The sequence below is a fragment of the Hypanus sabinus genome, chromosome 1 (genome assembly GCF_030144855.1).
Source record: "Hypanus sabinus isolate sHypSab1 chromosome 1, sHypSab1.hap1, whole genome shotgun sequence".
Lineage (NCBI taxonomy): Eukaryota > Metazoa > Chordata > Chondrichthyes > Myliobatiformes > Dasyatidae > Hypanus > Hypanus sabinus.
This window is the reverse complement of record NC_082706.1, coordinates 93051243-93073853: the sequence shown is the minus strand read 5'-3', so window position 1 is coordinate 93073853 and position 22611 is coordinate 93051243. Positions and strand designations below refer to the sequence as shown.

At 42.1% G+C, this 22611-nt stretch overlaps 1 protein-coding gene across 1 annotated transcript in view; it reads right to left on the bottom strand.

Moving 5' to 3' along the window:
• bmp6 (bone morphogenetic protein 6) overlaps window positions 1–22611 on the bottom strand; it is a 140858-nt gene that overhangs the window by 57143 nt on the left and 61104 nt on the right. Inside the window, exons 3-4 of the mRNA XM_059972381.1 lie at window positions 19335–19483; window positions 5618–5815 (exon numbers count right to left, since the gene is read on the bottom strand). Of these exons, the coding sequence (XP_059828364.1) occupies window positions 5618–5815; window positions 19335–19483 (347 nt within the window). The remainder of the gene's footprint in view (window positions 1–5617; window positions 5816–19334; window positions 19484–22611) is intronic.

Here is a 22611-nt window from a genome sequence, read left to right as displayed (position 1 = left end):
TGCCACCCTGGTCTACCTATGGACCCCTGCCCAATTCCAATTCAGACTGTGAACAGTGTATCTACACCTTGAATAATCTCTCTCTTTGATCATCACAATATCCTGTTGACTGTCCTCCCAACACAATCACTTCCTATATCAACAAGTCACTTGTGATCCACAAGTCAAATCTACACTACCAGGAATATACCTTTATGTGAAAATTACTCTGCACTTGTTGACCTGCAATGCCTCAAAGCCCTAACGCACCTCAGATTTGACATTGTTTTTGTCTTTAAAACTTTGCACTGCTCCATCATTGGAAGCAGTGAAGGGTTTTGAGTAACATTGCCTTAAGACCCTAAGTCTAGAGGTTTCCTTCTTAAATCTCTCTACCTTCTTTTCCTCTTTTACAATGCATCCTCAATTCACCAAACCTGAATCCCTAATCTCAGTGTCAAAGAGAACACAATTGACTAAATGAATGCAAAGCGTTATTCTCATCATTATGGACCCAATTAGAAATAAGCTCATATGGCAAAGCCATATGACAGACTCCAAGAAGGCCTTGTTAAAAAAATGATTTTAATGCAGTATGCCAACTTAAGTGTAAGCATGGAAATCAAACACTACATGTGCTGGAATAAAAACAGGAAGTGCTGGAAATATTCAGGCAGCATCTGTGGAAAGAGAAAAGTTGTTAATGTTTCACGTCAAAGGATGTCGACCGAAAATGTGAACTTTGGTTCTCCTTCCGCAGAACAGTTCTTCTTGCATTTTCATTTTGATACCAAGGGGGCAGATAGAATTTGAATAGATCAAAATCTGATGCTAGAAGATAACCTGCATCAGATTCATATAGAGCAATACCTCACACAAACAGGCCCCCTGGCCCATGCAAACAAGATTCTTATCGGAGCTAATCCCACTTACCTACCCTTGGTCCAGTTCCCTCCGAATCTTTTACTCGTCCAAATCTTTTAAACAATGCAATTGTACCTGACTCTACCAATTCCTCTGACAGCTTGTGACATATACCCACAACCCTGTATGAAAAATTTGCCTCTCCCGTTACTTCTAGTTATAGACTTCCCCAACCTGGGAAAATGACCATGACCATTTATTCTGCCTGTGGCCCTTGTGTCTTTATAAACAGTTACAGCCAATCCAGAAGGAAAGACAAGAATGGCAAGCTAAGAGACCTTGGATGTTAAGAGTGGTGAAAAATTTAGTCAAGGAAAAAAATATATAAATCTTTGGAAGCTAGAATCAAATAGAAACCTTGAAGATTATAAAGAAGCCAGGAAAGAACTCAAGAAGGGAATTAGGAAAGCCAGGATGGGCCATGAAAGATCCGTGGCAAGCAGGATAAAAGAGAATCCCAAGGCAATCTATACATACATCGAGATTAAGAGGATAACTAGGGAGAGGGTGGAACCACTCAAGGATAAAGAGGGGAACATTTGCTTGGTGGCAGAGAATGAGGATGAACACCTAAATGAGCACTTTACATCAGTATTTATCAAGAAGGACATGGAGGATAAGGAGATCGGTGCTGATAGTATTGATATGCTGAGTCATTTCGACGTAAAGGAGGTAGTGTTGGGTCTCTTAAAGAGAATGAAGGTGCATAATACTTCACCTTAAACACTCTCACTGACTAGAAAGTCACAGAATGTAGAGTCAGTTTTATTTAGTTATGACTCTAAATGTAATCTCTGGCATTTAACTGAAATCCCTCCCTCTCCCAACCACATTTGTACCTTTGTATACCATCTCCCACTCCAAAGTAGATACATGCCAGAGAAAGCAGATGAGACAGATTCAGGAACAACATTTAAAGATATTTGGGCATGTATGTGGATAGGAAAGGCTTGGAGGGACATGGGTCTAATGCAGACAAATGGGACTAACTTAGATGAGCATCCTGGCCGACATGGACAAGTCAGGCTGAAGGGCCTGTATGGGTCTACAGTACTCACACACAAGGTTCATCAGTTATGAGGATTCCCAGTTAGCTGTCAAAGTGAGGAGCTGAGTTCCAGAGTCTATCCCTCAATAAGCATTTCACATGTTGTGTAGAAACAGATGCTAAATCCAGCGAGCAAAGCCAGCTGTGTGCTTTCACTTTTATGGTTATTGTTTTAATGAACAATAGCACCGTTGCATAAATCTCTCATCTCCGCAGCTCCTCCTCTGGTGAGAACAGATGTATGAAAAGAACAAATGATTCACTACACTTGTTAACAGAAAGGCCAAGAAAAGCATTGTTCTACAGCTTGAATGTTATGAAACTCAACTTAGCTGAGTGGGGTGGAGATGGGAAATGTGTGCTTTTCCACATCCAACTGGCACAATACAAGTAAAGTCAATGAGAACCACCAATGTGAGAATTCAAAGTCTGACGAAGGTCCAACTGCAGCTCACATGAACACTTCACATGACCAATTTTTACAGTTACACCATTGAAATCAACCTACCCAGTTGTATCACAGAGTGGTCCAGGATCTGCTCTCCCCAAGACCGTAAGAAACCGCAGCCCAGTCCATCGCAAGAACCAGCCTCCCCTCTCCAATGACCCCGTCTATATTTTTCGCTGTCTGACAAAAGCAACCAACACAAAGACCCCTCCTGCTCTGGTCTTCTCTCGCCCATCCAGCAGAAGAGTCAAAAGCTTGAAAGATGCATCACCAGATTGAAGAACAGCTTCTTCCCACAGTTATGAGACTCTTGGACAGACCTCACATATTCAAACAATATTTTGTTGATCTCCCAGTCTATCTCATCGTCGCCCTTGCACTTTGTTCATCTGCACTGCAACACTATTCTGCATACTGCTTTTCTTCATGCTACCTCAATGTACTTGTGTATGGCTTCACCTGTCTGGATGGAATGCAAAGAAAAGCTTTTTACTGTTTCTTGGTGCACATGACAACAATAAACCAAATAATAATAATATCCAATGCAGGAAGAGATTCTGACAGCTCTGGACTCCTTTCCTTTCATTTCCTTTTCTCTATGGACTTATTGATCCTTTTTTCTCTCCTTTTCAACTACTTGTCTTTTCCTCACTTTCCTTTTTCTTCTAGTTTCTTGTGAGTACCTCTGAATATGCTAATTTCTCAAGGAAATAGGTCTCATCTATCCTCTTCCATTTCTATAGCACTTATCTCCTCTTTTTTTCCTTTTCCGTCCTTTGAAGGGGTGCATCTTGATCTTGAAAAGGTGCATTTAGTTCACTGGAGTATTCACTTATTAATCTTTCTATTGTTCCCTTTACAATCTTATCTTTCCTCTTGGCTTCCTCGTCCACATCATCATCTGATGAATCCTCTGTTTTTGTATCTCCATTGACTTATTTCTTTCTGGCCTTCCATTCATCCAGCTGGGCTTTGGTCTTTGCATCTACCTTTACAAACAGCTTTTTCTCTTCCACTTGAAGTTCATGCGATAAACTTAAAGCACACAGTATAGATTTTGGTTCTTTATACTCACAAAAGCCGAATACTTGCAACTTTCCTGAAGCTTCCTGAACTCTCTTCCAGCTTAAGCCAAGCCACATTTCAAGCAAGTGCCTGATTAACTTATCTGAGGCTTTCTCAGATATGTTACCTACAAAAACTGTTGCAGTCGGACTAACAACACCTGTTTGCCCTCTGTGGTACAACAGTTCATGGTGTACAGCATGGAGACAGTGGTGGCATTATCCAGTACCTTTCTTAATCCACTTTCAGTTGACTATTACAGAGGATATGGCATGCAAATGGTGGAAGGATCTCCAATGAAGTTGTAGTTGTCTCAGCCAGTCACAACCCCACAATGCTGGTCCTCCTGTTTTTACCACATACAAGGTTAATGTGGCTTGTTGATTGTTGCATTTCACTGTTACAAATGTCACTCCTACATGAGTATCTTTTCTCTAGTGTAGTTTCTTAGTTGGATATCTGCAGGCTTCAGTTCAGTATCTTCAAAATGGTGTTCAAGCTTATTTTGTGGAATGACCGAAACAGCTGAGTGAATGTCTCATTCAATTTTAATTAGTATGCTGTTCACTCCTGGTGTAAGCCATATTGTTTGTTTATTGTTAGTTTTCACATTTTAAATCTCAAGGATACCCAGTCCTGCGCCACTCTCATAGTAATCAGATTTTTCATCAACACCATGTAGATTGCTGCTTTTTATGAAATTGCATCTTGACTTTTTAAGCTTTTTCTCTTCCTTGTGCAGTCAATTTATTTTTGTCGGCCCAACATGCTCTTTATATGCGTCTTATCTTGAAGCATTTTCTGAAAGTTTCACCTTTAAATCTGCATTGGTCCAGTGTATGTGATCCCGACACAACGATAATTCAATTTGTTCAGCTCGTCTGCTTTCTGTCTAGGCGTTGCAACTTTGTTCACGTTCACTTTCGCTCCTGACTGCAACTCTATTGCAACTTTGTCTCCTGTTTCCATTGATACAGCAATTTCACCTGCTCTTTTAAATGTAAGTTGTGCTTCAGTTAGGAGCCATTTTCAAATGCTTTCTTGTAAGATTCCACAAACTAAGTAATCTGTCAGTGTGTCATTAAGCACAACACCAAACTGACTATATTCAACCTCTTCAATTCAGCCACGTACACTGAAATGGATTCCCCTTCCTTTTGATTCCACTTATGAAATCTAAAGCGTTCTGTAATTAACAATCATTTTGGTTCTAAATCTTCCTGCATTGCTTTCATGATATCAGCCAAACTCATTTCTGCTTGTTTGGTTGGAGCAAACAGCATGCCTTTACATCTAAAGCACTCAGCAAAATTGGCACTCGTTTCTATTGACTCTTCTATTTGCTTAAAAATACTGCTCAGTATATAAAATCCAGTTATCCATTGTGTAATTAAGTGTGTCAATCTTTCTGATGTAGCCAGCTCTTTCCACTCTTGTTTTTAATGGTTATTATCACTCCATACTCACTGTCTAAGAACCTGTGAACTCTTCCGTTTCTGCCTTTTTTCTTTAACTTGACTATCTCTGCCTGTGCGGCACTGTTTTGTTTCGAGAACTCAACCCGTCATCACTGCATTTCCACAAGTAGGTGGTCATCTTGGGTTCACTTAAGAAATACCTCACCACCACTGCTATGTTTTGTAACTCCAACCATTGAGCTCAATTTGAAGGAAAACAAGAGAGGTGGAAATGCAAATCTAACTTCGGGTTTTCTTTTAAGTGAAGTGTGCACTTATCTCATGGTAGCATCATGACATATACAATTTATGTACTTTTACATATAAGCCACAATGCACTATGTAAACAAATAATTCTTATTCAAACAATACATTTACAAGATTACTCAGATATTACCGATATACTGAATACACAACACAATGTTGCGCCTATGGTGCTGCTGCAAGTAAGCTTTTTTCATTGTAACTGTGTTTTTATGTACACATGACAACAACCTCGATTTTGACCTTTAAACTTCATCTGCCCTTTCTGCCAGCTCTTATAAATCTTGCTGAAATTTGTCACTGTCCTCTACACAGTTCATCCCTTTGCTCACATAGCAGCATTTCAATTAAACCAACCAAGCTAATACTCGCACCCTTCTTGAATGGAAGACTAAAGACTGAAACCTTACTCCTCTGGTTGGTCCCACTTACCAGTTAAACTCGTTGCCCTGGGCGAATCCTGAACAGACGTCGATTTGGTGCGGCCTTGGTTCCTGCGCTTGCCTGCCGCTGAGCGAGCTGTACGGATATGCACCTTGCTGGCTTTGAAGAAGGCCACTAGGAAGGGTTGCTTCTCCTGGGGCCCATGGAGTCCCATCAGGCCAGAAAGTTTGGGGCTGACACCTTGCCCTATGAGAACACAGGAGGCAAAAGTGAGATAAGGTGAGTCTTCATGCACTAGTTTCATTAGCAAGTTCTGAAGAGAAGCTAGAAACAAATTTTTCTTCTGAGAGGCACGTCACAACAGCCAAGGTCTAGGTCAATATTTATATTTACAGTATCTGTGGAATATACGTCACTGGTAAGTTTTATAAGCTGGACTCTTGAACTCCCAATATATGTCATAATGATTTTGCAGCTTCTTGTTACCTGCTCTCTGTAGCCATTGGGCTTTGTCTTGCATTGTGATGGTTTCACCTTAATGCATATGGTCTCTACGAACAGGATGCAAGAAAAGCTTTTCACTGTTTTGCAGTACACATGACAATAATAAACCAATTCCAAATCTTAACCTTCCATGATCGCTCCTTGGCAGTTCAGGGTCAATCACATTAGTGAACTCGAAGCCAACATAGGCTACATTGGGTAAGGATGGCAGATTCCCTTTACTGAAGCAATCAAATAGGAACTTACACAATCTAGTTATTTTACATTTACCATTATAGATATCAATGGTTTTATTGGGGAGGGGGGAAGAATTATTTAGTACCTGTGTTTAAGTTCCTCAGGGGCCATAGTGGGATTCAACTCACAATCAGCTGGTACTATAACATGACCATCTCTCGACAGATGGACAGATATAAAGCTGGGTGAACTCTACACTTATCTCACCTGTCTCTACTGAGTATCCAGAAACTTGCTGTGCAAAGACTAGGGTCTGAATCTGAACATTTTGGCTCAGTATCGTTCTCATCATACATTACTCACATAGGGAGGTCAGATGTCCTTGTGATAAGCTTCAGAATGGATTTCTGGAGACTTTCCTTGAAATTGTGCTGCATTTAATAAACATGCAGTGCCAGAACAGACAGGTACTGAACGTCCTCTGAAATTCTGAGTTGACTTGTCAAATTTCAGAGGTTAAGTTCAAAGTAAATTCACTGGCACAGTGAGTTTGATGCAGAGGGTGAACCTCAAGATTTCTTAAGGCAATAAGATACAGGAGCAGAATTAGACCATTTGACCATCAAGTCTGCTCCACTTTCAATCACAAGGTGTTTTTTTATTCTAACTCCACTCTCCCAAGTAAATCATAACTACTGATTTGTTTTGGTGAAATGGTGACTAATTCTTAAGTTAATTATAGTTTGAATGATCATGATAATGTTACAATCAGAGCATGATGTCATTCCGGTGGTGGTCAGTATATGTACAGTACAGGTGTCCACTACCAACTATGAGTGACAGTTGATGTGCTGGGTTTTGCAAGATAAGAATTGGAAATCTTGCATTTTCCAGGATTCTGATACAAATCAAAATCCACTTATGTCCATCAGACTACATCGACCCAGGACACCACCTCTCTTCTCTTTCCACAGATGCATCTGGGCATGACAAACAATTCTGGAATGCTCTATTTTTATATCCGCTTTCCAAGGTCCCTTGTAAACAATCATTTTTGGATCCTATGTTACATAAAAACCATGAATAACCTTGTGTGCAAACAGATACACAGCAGCTTCAACAAGTCATTTATGAGTCAGTTTTCTAGACAATTTTCTGAAGAAGCTAAACAAAGGGTCCAGGACATGAGTTACACTCTGGTAAGTGAAGCTGTAAGGCTTCCCAGACCATTAGAGTGGAGCCACATTTGGTTTATTACTTTGTTCAAAAAGTCAAGGGGAGGTCTGCTAGAAGTTTAAAATCATGAGCGATATAGGCAGAGCAGCCAATCAGAGTCCTTTTACCAGGGTAGAAATGTCGAAAGACTGGAGGACATGCAATTAAGGGTGGGAGAGGGAAAAGTTCAGAGATACAAGTGCAATGTTTGTTTACCTGGAGAGAGGTAGCTGCTTAGAGTAGGTTGCCAGGGGAGTGGTAGAAGCATACAGTATGCAATAGTGGTACTTGAGAGGCTGTTATGCAGGGATTGAAGGAATATTGATCACGTACACACAGGCAGAAAAATAAGGTGAAACCATATCATCTGCGCAAGTGTCAAATAAGAGATGAAGAAAAGTTTAATTTTTATACTTTTTCTTCCTCATGTAAATTCTAAGAGCAGATTTTATTCCATATTTCAAAGTTTGGGTAGCGGCTTGTGAATTCGGTAATGGTATAAAATTCCACATGTTGAACAGTGGGGTCTGTCTGTACGGAGACTAAACCTGTACACAAGATTCCAAGGTGCGATTAAAGATAAACTCCCATGAGTTATTTACTAGCTGTACCTGCACACTAAACATTTGGGTTTCATGTACTAGGTCTTCTAAATCCTACTGAACCACAAAAATGTTGCCATTTCTATTGTTTTAAACAATAATTGATATTTTCTTATTCCTCCTTCCAAAGTGTATGAGCTCATACTTTTCCATCTGCCAAATTCTTGACCACACATCTACATTCCTTTATATCCTCCTCACAACTTTCTAATTCAACTGTCTTTGCATTACCAGTACATTTTGCCCCATCATCCAAGTCATCTTCCCAATGGAGCTCCTGCACTGATCCCTGTGACACCACAATGGGTATTGATTGTGACTCAGGAAACGAGCCATTTGACCCATCTCTCATTTACTGTTTGTTGGCCACCCCCTATAAATGCAACTGCTTGCACCCCCCCAACCGCCAAGCTCTTCTGCAGTAACCTATCAATAGCACCTTATCAAATGCTTCTGGAAATGGAAAAACACAGCATGCACTGGCTTCCCTTTCTCCACCAAATTTGTTACGTACTTGAAGAATTCTAGCAAATTTATCAAAATGCTGACTTTGCTCAATTATTTTATAAAGCCTTGTCGTATCTCAAGAACAGATTCCTGCCTTATCCCCCCCCCCCCCCAATATACAGTACATTTTCTGCTTTGGCTCTTTTCTTCCTAGTTGGAATTGAGGTTCTCCAGTCCTTTCCCCAGAATCCAATTAATTTTGTAAATTACATCTGGATTATCCACTTTTGCAGCAGCCACTTTCTTTAAATAATCTCTACAACACAGACCACCAGGCCCAGGAGACTTGTCAGACTTTATCCCCAATAGTTTGCTTTGTACTTTTTCCTCTAGTGATAGAGTAGCTAAGTAATCCATGCCTCCTATCAGTTATAAATAATGGTTAAGAAAGACTTCATACATTTACGAGTTCTGCAGGCTGACACGAGTTTGAGCATCAGATTACAGCTGAGTATTTTTCTATGCGAGGAAAAAAGCAACATCAGATAACAAATTATGGGGGCAGGATAAATTTAAAGATTAAAGGACCTCGGTGCACGTGTTTTCCGACCTTCTTCAAACTGGAATAAGTACACAGAATGAACAGGTCATACTTGTTTTCAACGGCAGGTGAAGGGACAGAACAACCCACAGTTAGTTACCAACAAAAAAGTTCGGTGAACAATCTGTGGAAAATTACCTTTTCCCAGGACCTCGGCCTACATGGATTTTCCAAGCAGAATTCATTATACATTTAGCTCAAAAAATAAAATTAGACATTAAATCCAAAGGCTAAATTATTATATTTCTGGCATCCTGGAGTTCCACAAGATAATAACAGGTTAAGTTCAAAAAGGGTTTCCTTTCAATTTTGGACTGTCTAGACATGGGTGACGTGGCAGAAAATAAGGAAAATATTTAACTTCAGTCAAACAGATCTGACTAACTCGTTACACATTGAACTAAAGAATAATCTTTGCTCGTATTCCAATATGTGACCTCAGTGAAGTGAGCCATCAGCTTCTGCAGAGGTAACTATTTCCATTGAGTTCTGCGGCCCCAGTCTGTGTGGGGGCTGGCGAGTCCTTCCGACCAATCAGATCGCACAACTTGGACTTGACCCAGTAACGCCTCAGGAATAAGAACTCAACAAATCCAAGACTACACACTTAAAATAAATACCCAAAGAATATGGCAAGTCTTTTAATGGCCAATTGTGCTTTTTCCTGAGGAGAAGAGACCCAAAGGACAAGGACGAGGAGGAGGAAGGAGGGGGCCCAGAGGAGGTGGTGGAAAAGGGTTTCTGAGAGAGAAGTACAGAGAAGATGGGACTCAAAAAATGGAAAAGGGAAAGGGGTCCCATAGAGAGGAGGAGGAAGAGGAGGCCCAAGACAGGAGAGGCAGAAAAACGCACATTTATATGGCAATTTTGGAAGGCTTCAAATGTCCCATTGTGCTTTACTGCCAATTACATTTTTAACATGCAATATCAAGGAAAATGTAACATATAGCATGCCCCACAAACTCCAATGTGACCATCTGCATATGTTTTAATGACACATGCTTATTTTGTGAGTAAAAATAATCAAAAGATTTGTAGCTTAATGCACAAAAGGCTGAAGATGCTTGAACCTGGAGCAGCAAATAATCTGCTGAGGGAACTGGGCAGGACAGGCATCTTCTGCGGGAGGGAAGGAATTGCCAGCGTTTCCAGTCAAAGCTCTTCATCAGGACTGAGTGTGGAGAAGTAAGGTTGCCAATATAAAAAGGAAAGAAGGAATGGTGACAGGGACTGGAATGAGATTGACTTATCAGGAAAGAGTGAAGGATGATGGGCAAATGGAGCAACATAGGGGAGGGGATGGCTGTAGATGGGAAGCAGCAGCTGGTGAGTGATGGGCAGAGGTTGACAAGAAGCAAGAAGCCAGGTGGGGAACAGGGAAGGTGGAGGGGGGGGGGGGAGGCAGCTGCTGAAAGGTGATAAGCAGAAACAAAAAGCCTGCTAGTGCTGACTCTGTCAAGTGAGGGAAGTCATGATGGGAACCATTAGGGGAGAGGTGAAGGGCAGATGCAACCAGATGTGGAAGTGGCAGGGGATCCAGTAGGCAACAGGTAGGTGGAAACAACAGGGGGGGGTATGAGAAAGGACATGGAGATGGAAGCATAGGAGGTGAATTGGAAGGAGAAAAACAGAGAAACACACAGAAGGGAAGGGTAACTGAAATTGGAAATTTCAACATTCAATATTAGATTAAGTGAAGATCATGAAGTTAACCTGGTCTGAAGAACCAAAATTGTTATAATAGTTTTAACTTCTTATTGATTTAAAATATCTAATTAATATTTTTCCTTCTATAATAACCTCATCATTATAGGTTACAAGAGCATTGACTGTATGCTCTCCCACTTGGTATGACATACTTTGATGCAAAAATGAATGGCTTTGGTACTCGTAAGTGTTAGCTCAAAACCTTCCTACATTTATCATTCATTGCATTCATGTCAAGTTGAGAAATAAACTGGCATAAGTAAAACCTGGGTGATAAATTAATAAACATTGCTATCACATTTTGACCTCTTCAAGGTGAAAATTGGCCCAGTTCAGGATGCATATTGTATACGTTTCTCTGCCATTAAATGCACCTGTTGACCTACTAACACAGGTTTAAGATGGTGGAGGAGGTAAATTTGATGTCAAGAGATGTTTACGTGTATCCTGTGAAGCCAGCTTGTAATTCAACCTCAAAGGAAGCATGTCTTTGCCTCTCAGAAAAACGGCTTGTTGTAACTAAAGATCTTTACAAGCTTACTGGTGAATCGGAGAGTTTGCACTGATACCATGTTGTGAAGACAATGTTCAGACAAGGAATCCAGGCACCATCTTGTTTGGATATAACTGAATGCAAACTCTTCTAGTTTGATGATACATTTGGAGTTTTTCCAATGATGTACTCGTAGCTTATTTAAATTATCTTACTGTAACTACTGGTTCCCTGCATTTCCCAAATCCAACTACCCAAGAGACTCAAGTGCATTAATTAGACAAATGCTCCAGCAATCAGGAAGTGACACTTTGGCAGAGTCAGATCAGGTGCAGAGGGAAAAATATGCAGATGCTCGAAAGCTGAAGTGAAAACTGAAAATACTGCAAATCATCAGTCGGTCAGGCAACATCTGTGCAAAGAGGTTCAACGTTTCTAGTCAAAGACACTTCTGTGGAGACATTATCTCTGTTTCTCTTTCCACTGCAACTGGCTGGCCTGCTGAGTGTTTCCATCATTCTGTCTTTAGGACAATTGCACAGCAGTTCAGGGATGTCAGAGATGAAGGGGACAAGAGACTGGATTTAAGGAGGATCGTAAGAAAGGTAGAAATGCAGATGCCTGGAGGACTTCATAGAGGGCAATTGAGTCTGAAGCCAAACAACATGAGACGAAAGATGGGGGAAATAAAGGAGGGAAGAGAATGGAAAATTCAGAAGGGCAAAGGGGCAAGAGGGAGAAATTGGTTGTTGGACTGGAAGTACAAAAGGCAGGAAGGTTACAGGGTGTGAAAGGTCTTAAGAGCAATGGGAGAAGATGAATGGGACTCTGACCTTCCACCAGTTCTGGCTGAGCTGGTGGAGGTGGAGCTGTATTAAAGTGCAAGAAGAGCAAACCTGTTCTCCCCACCCACACCCCATCTGGCATGCTGATGTTTACCCTTCAATAACAATAGCTATACCTGCTCGGAATCCCTAATAGGGGTGCTTGTGTCTTCACAGTTCTCCCCATTTGTCAGATTATGAGAGACTGATATGTAGCTTTTCCCCCAGGGTTGAAATGTCTAAAACTAGAGGATTGCACTTAAGGTGAGAAAGGTAACAATGCTGAATGCCTGGACTGTGGTCCCAGGTGTGGTAATGGAGGCAAAAAGAGGTGTTTAAAAGGCTTTTACGTAAGCACCTCTGTGCTCTGCCCAGGGACCACTCATCCACCTTTGGTTCCCAGCTCTCACCTGTGGCTCCAAGTAACTGCTTACAAGTGACAGTGGCCACACCCCGCTACACCTCTCCGACAGGCGGGCTAGATAGGGATATACCTACCCCAATGTGTGAAGCCATTTTCGGTGGTGAGATCGACCACAAGATCCAATGGCCAAGAAGGCAGTGCTGCAATGTTTCGTGGAGAGCGAAGAGCTTGACAAGGCACAGAGGGGGTCTTGGCTATCCACAGCAGCCAGGCCAGTCTGCAGTGGTGATGATTTCTCATACCATTGGGCCAAGATTTTGAGGCTGAGTGAGTGGAACTACCCCAGTGCAACAGCCTTTTCACAGTAAAACTCCTCCCGCACAGGTTTACGTCATTGTCGGGAACAACAACCAACACATACACACATGAATGTGTAGAGAATGGGGGGATGTGGGCATATTGTAAGCTTAATTTAGTTCGGCATTTAATTAGTTCAGTGTAAGATGTTCTGGTGCTGTACTATTCCATGTTTAATGTTATCCACGTTTAAACTGAGACGAGAAGGACTTTCTGTCTGGGAAATCCTCTGGTACAACCAAAGCTGTGGAGGTTGCTATATAAATGCAAACTTCCAAGTGCATAGAATCCAGCTTGTTGGAGCTTATTATCCTATTAAATAAACAAATTGTGCAAGAAGATACAAACCTGAGCACTCATGTAAAGCGGGCAGAGGCAGTGGCCACAGCGAATCCCCGAGGATCCGAAGACTAACGGAGTAAAAATCCACCGAAGTGGAGCTACGTCTCAGTGAAAATGCTTACAAACACTAGCAAGTTGTGCTACTGTGATTTTCAGAAAGGGGCCAGCCTGAGGCTGCTGCACAGAAACTGGTGTAAGGATGATGGGGGATGGACCCAAAGATAACCCCGCTCACTTACACAAGGATAGTGAAATCAACTGTGTCAGAAGTGATCGAAGAAGGACAATGTTCCAGTTTGTATAGAGGCACTTCAGTGAAGGAAATATCCAATCGGAAGGTTTAACAGAGCAGCAGTTAAGCCCAGGGAAGAGGTTACTAGTGCTTTGTTCTAAAGCTACTTCGTAATTATTAGTGCCTTATTCCGACCCTGCCCTGATAAAGGGATGAACGTGGTGGCTCAGGGAAGCACTGCGCCTGAGGAATGGGAAGCAAAAGGAGGAGAGATAGGACCTTAAGAGGAAAAGTGCAAGAGCGACAGTGTAGGGACAGTCCTCTCTGTGGACCACCTGAAGGAATGGCAGCCATCAGCAAGGGATCACATTACAGGCTGCCAAATATGCAAAGGAAATAAAGAGAAAAATCAGTCGACAGATTAGAAGCAGCTACGAACATCAAGTTAGAATGGGAAATAATTACAGCAACACGGAGTGAGGGAAAATACTTGTGGTAAGACAAGAAAAGACATTTTCCACTCCAAACTGTTATCTCCATCTATATATTCCTCTAGTAAGGGATGAAGCACAACAAAATATTGTTCTTGGGTTGAACACAGCGAAGAGTCTATTGAGGCTGGGGAACATGAACAAAATCTGCCTAGAACTGTGTGCATCATTCTAAATGCAGAAGAGGAACACTGAATTTATTTAGCACCTTTTATGCCACTTTTCAGGACATACCAGAACACTTCATAGCCAAAGACATATTTGAAGAGTAGTCACAGTTAAAACACAGGAAGCATCAAATTGTGCATGTCAGTCTTCCAATAGCAGCAGTGACATACTGGACCAGATAAGCTCAGGAATTTCGATCGAGCAATAAACATTTTGGAGGACTTCCCTGCCTTTCTGTAGAAGTGTACTATGAGAGAACAGAGGGAGCCTGTTCCCATTTTTGATTCCCCACATGGAAAATGGCACCTCTGACCTCTCCCTCGATACTACACCAGAGTATCAGCCCAGGTCAGTCTGAAGGACAAACAGCACATGACCCATTCCAGCTTCAAGATGCAATCAGTCAGCAATTCTTAGCCTGGTCTACAAGGTAAGGTTGTCCAGGTAGATCTTCCTTTCCACCTGCCAACTTACCTCTTCCTCTCATGATTGCCCTGTTCTAGTCCCTTCCCATATATCTGGGATGTCTCCACTATTTTGAAAACTCCTATTGCTCCTGCCCCCACTACCTCATCTTCTCCACGGATGTCTGGTCTTTCTACACCTCCATTCCCCCATCAGGAAAGGCTTAAAACCCTTCGCTTCTTTCTGCTCCAAAGATCCAATCAGTTTCACTCCACCAACGTATCCATCTGCCTGGCTGAACTTGTTCTTACCCCGAACAGCTAACTTCTCTTTTGACTTCCTACAAAAAGAATCCTGATGCAGGGTTAAGACCCAAAACGGACACAATTCCTTTCTTCCCACAGATGCTGGTTGACTCGCTGAGTTCAGTTGCTCCATATTCCTTGATTTTAAAGTCAGCGTGGCTGACATCAAATGGCCCAACCCGTGTACGCTGGAGGAATGACTGCCAGGAATAAGCAAGCATTTTATTTCGCCATTTTCTTTGGCACCAAACTTCACCCAACCCATTGGCAGGATCTAACAAGTCTTCCAAAACCAACAAGCTGCCAAGATTAACAGCCAGGGTGGGTTTCAGGTTGGAGGCCATAAACCTGAAAATGGCCCCACTCTGGCTGAAGACTGCAAAAGGCAAAGATTATTAATCAGTTTACCAGGCACGGTTCCTAACCTTGTGTGTGGGGTGATGAGGGGTCTTGTGGGGAGAGGGAAATATATGGCAGGAGTCAACCACTTCAACGCTAATTAGTAATTTAAGCAACATTCCTTTGGTGGAGGCTGGGAGACGGTATTTACGCACACTCGCCACATCGCGGGAATAATGGGGATATGCCAATAATTCCCGCCACTTGGAAAGCATTCGGCCATATGTCCCTGAGAAAGAAAACTGGCTGCACTGTTTTCAATCTGGCCAGACATTTGGCAGCTGCTGACTGACATGTGGTAAGCATACGTCCTGTGTGGTGAGATAAAGCTTTCAAACCCACTGTATCCTTCGTTCCAGAGAGAGAAGAAGAGGGAGTCAGCTTGGGACCTTCCATTGCCTTAACCTCAAATCCCAATTGTCCAAACGAGGGCAGCGTCAGTACGAGCCAGATTCAGATTTATTTATCAAACATACATTATAAACTACAGTGAGTCATTTGTGTTAACAGCCAACACACCCAAGGACGTGCTGGGAGAAGTCCACAAGTGTCCCCACTCATTTTGGCGCCAGCGTAGCGTGCCCACCATGCTTGGCAGAACCACACGGAACTCAACAAAAAAACCCCAGAACATTCCAAGCAATCAATTAACGGCAAAATACGCCCTGCTCCCCCCTCTCACCCACCCACTCACAGGCACAATTCTCTAACCCCAGGACAGGTCGTATTCAGCCTCCAGTGCAGCTCTCCCTCACGACTGTGGGTGACAAACACCTAAGGTGGGATGCAAGTTGGGCTGGCAGCCATCACCAACACTCGGCAAAGATCCTCACGGGTTGAGGCTTGGGCAAGGGACAGCCAGGGCCATTGGCAGCATGTGCAGTCACTGGAAACACAAGTTGAGCTTCTCCTCCTGCACGACAAGTTACACTTCTCAAGTCAAGTCACTTTTATTGTCATTTCAACCACTTAGCTGCTGGTACAGTACATAGTAAAAACAAAACAAACTACACTGGAGTACACAGAGTGCACAAAACAGTGCAAGACAGTATAATAATAAACAAGACAATAGACACAGTAAAGGGCAAATTACAGTATAATAATAAATTATTTAAATGTAAATTTAAACAATGTTTTAGCAGGAATTGAGAAAGAAATGAGCAAAAATTGCAAAGGGAGTGGTGTGTGTGTGTGTGCGTGCGTGTGTGTGTTCATGTCAGACGAGACTCTGGGAATTGAGGAGTCTGATGGTTTGGGGGAAGAAACTGTTACAGTCTGGTCGTAAGAGCCGGAATCCTTTGGTGCCTTTTGCCAGAAGGCAGGAGGGACAGATTATAGGCTTAAGATGATGAGTTATCACATCTTTTGGGCACAATGCCCTAAAAAGCAATGGAGAGGTTTTTTTTAAGATATATGCATGCAAGGGATGTGGACATCACAAGCTAAGCCTGCATTTAATTGCTCCAGGGTAGGCCGGTGTTGCGTAATGGGTCTTGGTGGACTACTGTAGGTGGTAAGTACTTGGTGCAAGTGAATGGTTATACATGGAATGCCTGTCAAACAGGCTGCTACATTGTGGCGTTGACATTATTCAGTAAGATGCAGTTCTAGAGGCTGTTTCACTATTGCCCACCACGCTCCCTGCTCTGTCAGATAACTGTAGACTATTTCCAAATACAGTTTGAGAGAGCTCGATCTCTAACTATCGCAAGACCTTGTGCATGCAACAGCAACGTCACATTAAAACATAATCATCACAAACAGAGTGGACGCAGACCATCCTAGTCACCGCACAAGCTGATCCAGGAAAAACATTAGCTTTATTTGTCACAGGGACACCAAAACACACAGTGAACTGCGTCATTTGCATCAAATCAATGAGGACTGTGTCGCATTCTCGGCCCGAGATGCCGACTGTGCTCTTCTCCATAGACACTGCCTGGCCTGCTGAGTTCCTCCAGCATTCTCTGTATGTTGCTTGGGTTTCCAGAATCTGCAGTTTCTCTTGGATGTGATTGGAGGACCGTGTTGGGAAGCCCACAAGTATCACCATGCTTCTGGTGCCAACGTAGCATGCCCACAGCTCACTAACCCTCACCCACAGGTCTTGCTTTGGAATGTGGGAGGAAAACCGGAGCATCTGGAGAATGCCACACTGGGGAGAACATACAAACTCCTTACAGGCAGTGGCAGGAATCAAACCCTGATCTTGCAGCTGGCCCTGTAAAGCATTGTTGCGACTTTGGGAAGACAACCGGAATGCTGGTGAGCAATAAACGCAGGCAGAGTCCCATTTCCAGTGTGATTCTGTGCCATATTAAACGACCCAGACCATGCTAACAGTGGAGGAAGGGGTACTGTAAACACCCCCCAATCAGATTAGGCACCTGACAAGTGATCGTTAAACAAGATTAAGCAAAAACAAACCCTACAGAAGAGGGAAATATTGCCAGTCATATAGTCAGAAAATGTGTGTCGAGGAGCATCTGTGTAGAGAAAGAGGGTTAACATTTCAAGCAGTTGACCGTTCCAATGGATAGTTATTTCCAACATCTGCAGTTTTTTGGTTTGACTGTAAGAATGCATGTCAGTTTATGAATATATCACTTGACTTCCTACGCTGTTTTATATGATAGCTCTGTTTTTTTTCCATCCTGTCTGCATATAGAGTGCTGCAGAAGAAATCTGTTCTCACACTGCAATGTCTGTTTCTTGCATACAAGATCCTGTTGTATTGCGTTGACTGCTGGCTATGTGCTTTTAACAGATTTTCAAAGCTTGAATATTTCAAACTAGGATGCAGGAAATATTTCCTTCAATTAAATCCTTCAGTTCCTCCCCATGGATTGTAATTTCAACTCATGCAAGTTTAATCAAAATGTTGGAGCTGCTTTTATAAGACTTAATCCAACATCTAAAGTGATGGTTCTCTCTGCATGGTTGAGATCAGAGTTATATTGCTGACCCAAAATGGCAGGGTCAAAGATTAGAAAGGAATCTATCGTTGCCATTCAGAGCTAAATCACTGGATTATAATCAACTATTGACCAAATATTTGATGACGGAATCTATTTTCAGTAATAGCAGAAAATGCTGGAAATACTCAGCAGGTCAGACAGCTTCTGTGGAAAGAGAAACAGATAATGTTTCAGGTAAACACTGGCTGTTTCTTTTTCCAAAAAAAAGTGTCAGTGACATGATACATTAATCCTGTTTCTCTTTCCACAAATGCTGCCAAACGTTTCAAATGTTTTCTCCTCTTATGCCATGCATTTTACAAGTTGTACGCAGACAAAGTTCAAGGAGCAAGCTGCACATTATATTGGTTGTTAAATAATCATGATCCTCAAAATAAAGAGCTTCTGTTCAAACATCAACCAGAAGCAAATTCAGTAACTAATTGCCAAAGTAGGAATCTTCAGACCAAACACAGTAAAAGCAATTGACTCTACTGAAAATAAACAGGGCTTAAATTAATTTAATCCAAGGAATACTGTTAAAAACTCTTCTTATCAAGTCAACTATTGGAATGAACTAGGAGAAGTTAGCAAAATGCTCCTCAGATCATAATGTTATCTCATTTTTTTTTATGCGATAGGAGGCTGTTTGTCTCATGGTGGCTTTTAGAGCAGTCCCTCAATCCCAGTCTCCCACTAATTCCCTGCAATCTGCCCTTCCACATTTCCACCAGCTTGCACTACCCCCACCTCCCCTCCACTTCTAACACAATTAACACACCTTTAAGATGTGGGAGCAAACTAGGGCTCTCAATGGGAAGTTACACATCATTGCACAACAGGGATACCACCCACACCCAGGAACAAACCCAAGTGACAGCAGCATCTTCTGCTATGCTGTTGTGTCAATACAACTTCATTCTCCACATTAATGTCCACACTTTGCTCATTTGTAAGTCTAAGTTGTCAGTCTTTGTTACCTATAGCTTTTGCTTTCATAAATTCACTTGCATTCCTTTACTTTCCAGTAAATGCCTGCAAGAAAGTAAATCTCAAGACAACATGTCGTACATTGATCAGAAATTTTACTTTTTGAATTTGTTTGAAATTTACACTGGTGAGGGGCTGCCTTTGACCTCACTTAGTACAAAGCAGAACTACTTGAGTTTACCCACCGTTGATGGTCTGCACCCGCAGCTGGAGTCCTAGGTTGTGTTGGGGGCTCATCACCCACAGGTTGCTTGTAGCAGTGATATCAAACACCAGCCAGCTTTCCTCAGAGGCCCAAACTGTCCTCGTATCCAAAAGGAACAGATCTGTATCTCTGACGAAAGAGGAGGAGGATCATTAAATGGTTGAGTTTGAAAACACAGTAGAACTTCCATAAGTTATTATAAAACCATAAGACCTAAGGAATTACACCATTCAGATTATCAAGTCTGCTCCACCATTCCGTCATGGCTGATTTATTTTCACTCTCAACCCCATTCTTCCACTTTACCCCCATAACTTTTGATGCCCTGACTAATCAAGAACCTATCATCCTCCACTTTAAATATACTCAATGACTTAGCCTCCATGGCCATCTGTGACATCCACCTGTTAACAAAAGTTTCTTATCTCTGTTCTAAACCTTTATTCCTAAACTGTGCCTTCTGGTCCTTGACTCACCAACTATAGGAAACCTCCCACATCCACTCTTTCCTGACCTTTCAACATCCAATATGCTTCAAAGAGATCTCCCCTCCGCTTCCCTCCCCATTCTTCTAAATTCCAGCGAGCACAGGCCCAGAGCCAAACGCGCCTCAATCATTAACCCTTTCTTTCCCAGAATAATTTTCGTGAACCTCCCCTGGACCCTCTCCAATGCCAGCATTTCTTTTCCTAGATAAGGGGCCCAAAACTGCTCACAATACTCCAAGTGCTGTCTGACCAATGCCTTATAAAACCTCAGCATTACATCCTTGCTCTTATATTCTACTCCTCTTGAAACAAATGCTAACATTGCATTTGCCTTCCTTACCACTGACACAACCTGCAAGTTAACCTTTTAGGGAATCATGCACAAGGGCTTCCAAATCCATTTGCACCTCTGATACTGGAATTTTCTCAATTTAGTAAATAATCTACGCCTTTACCAAAGTGTGTAGCCATACAGTTCTCCACACTATATTGCATCTGCCACTTAGCCCATTCTCCCAATCTGTCTAATTCATTCTGTAATCTCCCTGCTTCCTCAAAACAACCCGCCTCTCCATGTATCTTCCCTGAAACTTCATCCTTAATAATGGACTCCAATATCTTCCCAACCACTGAAGTCAAGCTAAATGTGCTATAATTTCCTTTCTTCTGCTTCACTCCTTTCTTAAAGAGTGGAGTGATATTTGCAGTTTTCCAGTCCTCCAGAACCACTCCAGAATCTAGTGATTCGTGAAAGATCTCTACTATGCCTCCACAATCTCTTCAGTAACCTCTTTCAGAACTCTGGGGTGTAGTCAATCTAGTCCAGGTGACTTATGAACCTTCAGACCTTTCATCTTCCATAGCACCTTCTCCTTAGTAATAGCAACTACACTCACTTCTGCCCCCGACATTGGAATTTCTGGCATACTGCTAGAGTCATCCATGGTGGGGGGGGACACACGACTGACACAAAATACTTATTAAGTTTGTTTACCATTTCTCTGTCCACTATTACTTCCTCTCTAGCAATCTAATATCCACAGTAGCCTCTCAGTTACTCTTCATATATTGGAAAAACCTTACAGTAATCTATTTTATATTATTGTCTAGGTTATATATTTATTACAAATTTATAAAAAATATACTCGATACTTATCACACGGAGACTCATAACAAATATATTCATTACTAAAACAAAGCATCTGAGACTTCATCTTAGGGAATACAACACATCCATATAAAGAATATTTTTTGGTTTAAATCAGAACATATATGCCTGGAAATTCAGTTTCTGGACAGAAGTACATAATCAACTCTGTTGATTATTTTCAGAGCGAAATGTAATAGTGGTCATTTCCAAATTGACTTGCAATGCTCTGGAAATTTGACCAAGTTCTTCCTAATGTGGGTCATCCTCGTAGACTTGATGTGATTTCCGCTTCTTTTTGCACAAGGTTACACCAGTGCTAGTGCAATGCTCCTTTCAAAGTATTGCAGAGAGAGAGGTCAAGTTGCTGTGGGAGAAACCACTGTTTGGACGTTTCAAAGACAACATAGTCTTCACAATGCAACACCAGACTGTGATCCTTGTAAGCAAGATCTAAGAAATAGAAACAGAAGTTCAGCCCTTTGTTCCAATGTTCAATAAGATCAGCACCACATCCTTGCACTAACCCCACGCCAGGTTCAAGTTTGTCAGAGGCATACGTAAATACCATGAAAATTAGCTTTGCGCAGAAGGACAGTATACTACAAAGACAACAAGCATAAATTATATAAAACATGCATGACAGAACTAATCAATGTTGCAACATTTAGTCCTAACTTCTGGATCTTCCAACCAGTGCAACCTTGAGGCATCTCTGCCACTTAACCAAGCACTTCCACCAACCAACCAATGCTACACCTATACTTCTGCCAACCTCTCAACCCAGGACTGAATCCAAATGCCCCCAAACACACCCAACTAAAGCACGAAATACAATTGAGCATACATTGTTGGCACAAGCAATATTTACAGCTGGGCCCATTTGACATAAAATCATTTATTTGGGTGTCCTGGGAATTCTGCGCTTGGATTTCCAAGCACAGAATCAGTCTCTTATCCCGATTCTTCGTCCCATTTGGATTGACCTGGGAAATTCAGGGACTCTAGACTAGCAGCCATTCAAACGTGTTGGCCTCATTCACCAGAAAGGAGACTCCACGCGGGACCAGGGGTAGGGGAGAAAGGGCGACCCAAGGGTGTCCCAAGAGCTGTGCTTTATGTACAGACACGTGTAAAGTGTGAACAACAGAGAAATGATCAAGAGTGGCCAGAGACTGGGGAAAGCATTGAATGTTGGCCATCCAGCAGTCTTTGGACCGGGTTATCCAGGTGGAAATAAATATTTTGTAAATGTCTACTGTTATTACACGGCAGTGACCTAGAATTTACTGCCTACAATGGTGATGGGGGCCGGAAATGAATGAAATCTCAGCAGCAGTTTGGATTCACTCTGCAGGGAAATGAACTACAAGGACAGGATTGTCAGGGGAAGAGGGCTAACAGAGAGCCAGCACGGACACATAGAACAAAATGCTATTTACCAACCACCAACGTCTTTGTGAACTTACTAAGCAACCGTACACGACTGAGCTTGCACTCAGCGTATGGCCGAAACAACAGACTTCCGCCAGCTAAAGAAGAGTATCAAAAATAAACAGAAGTGAGATTACCTCCATTTTGCTCTCCATCATGTTACATAGAGATTATCAGAACTGTGGTGT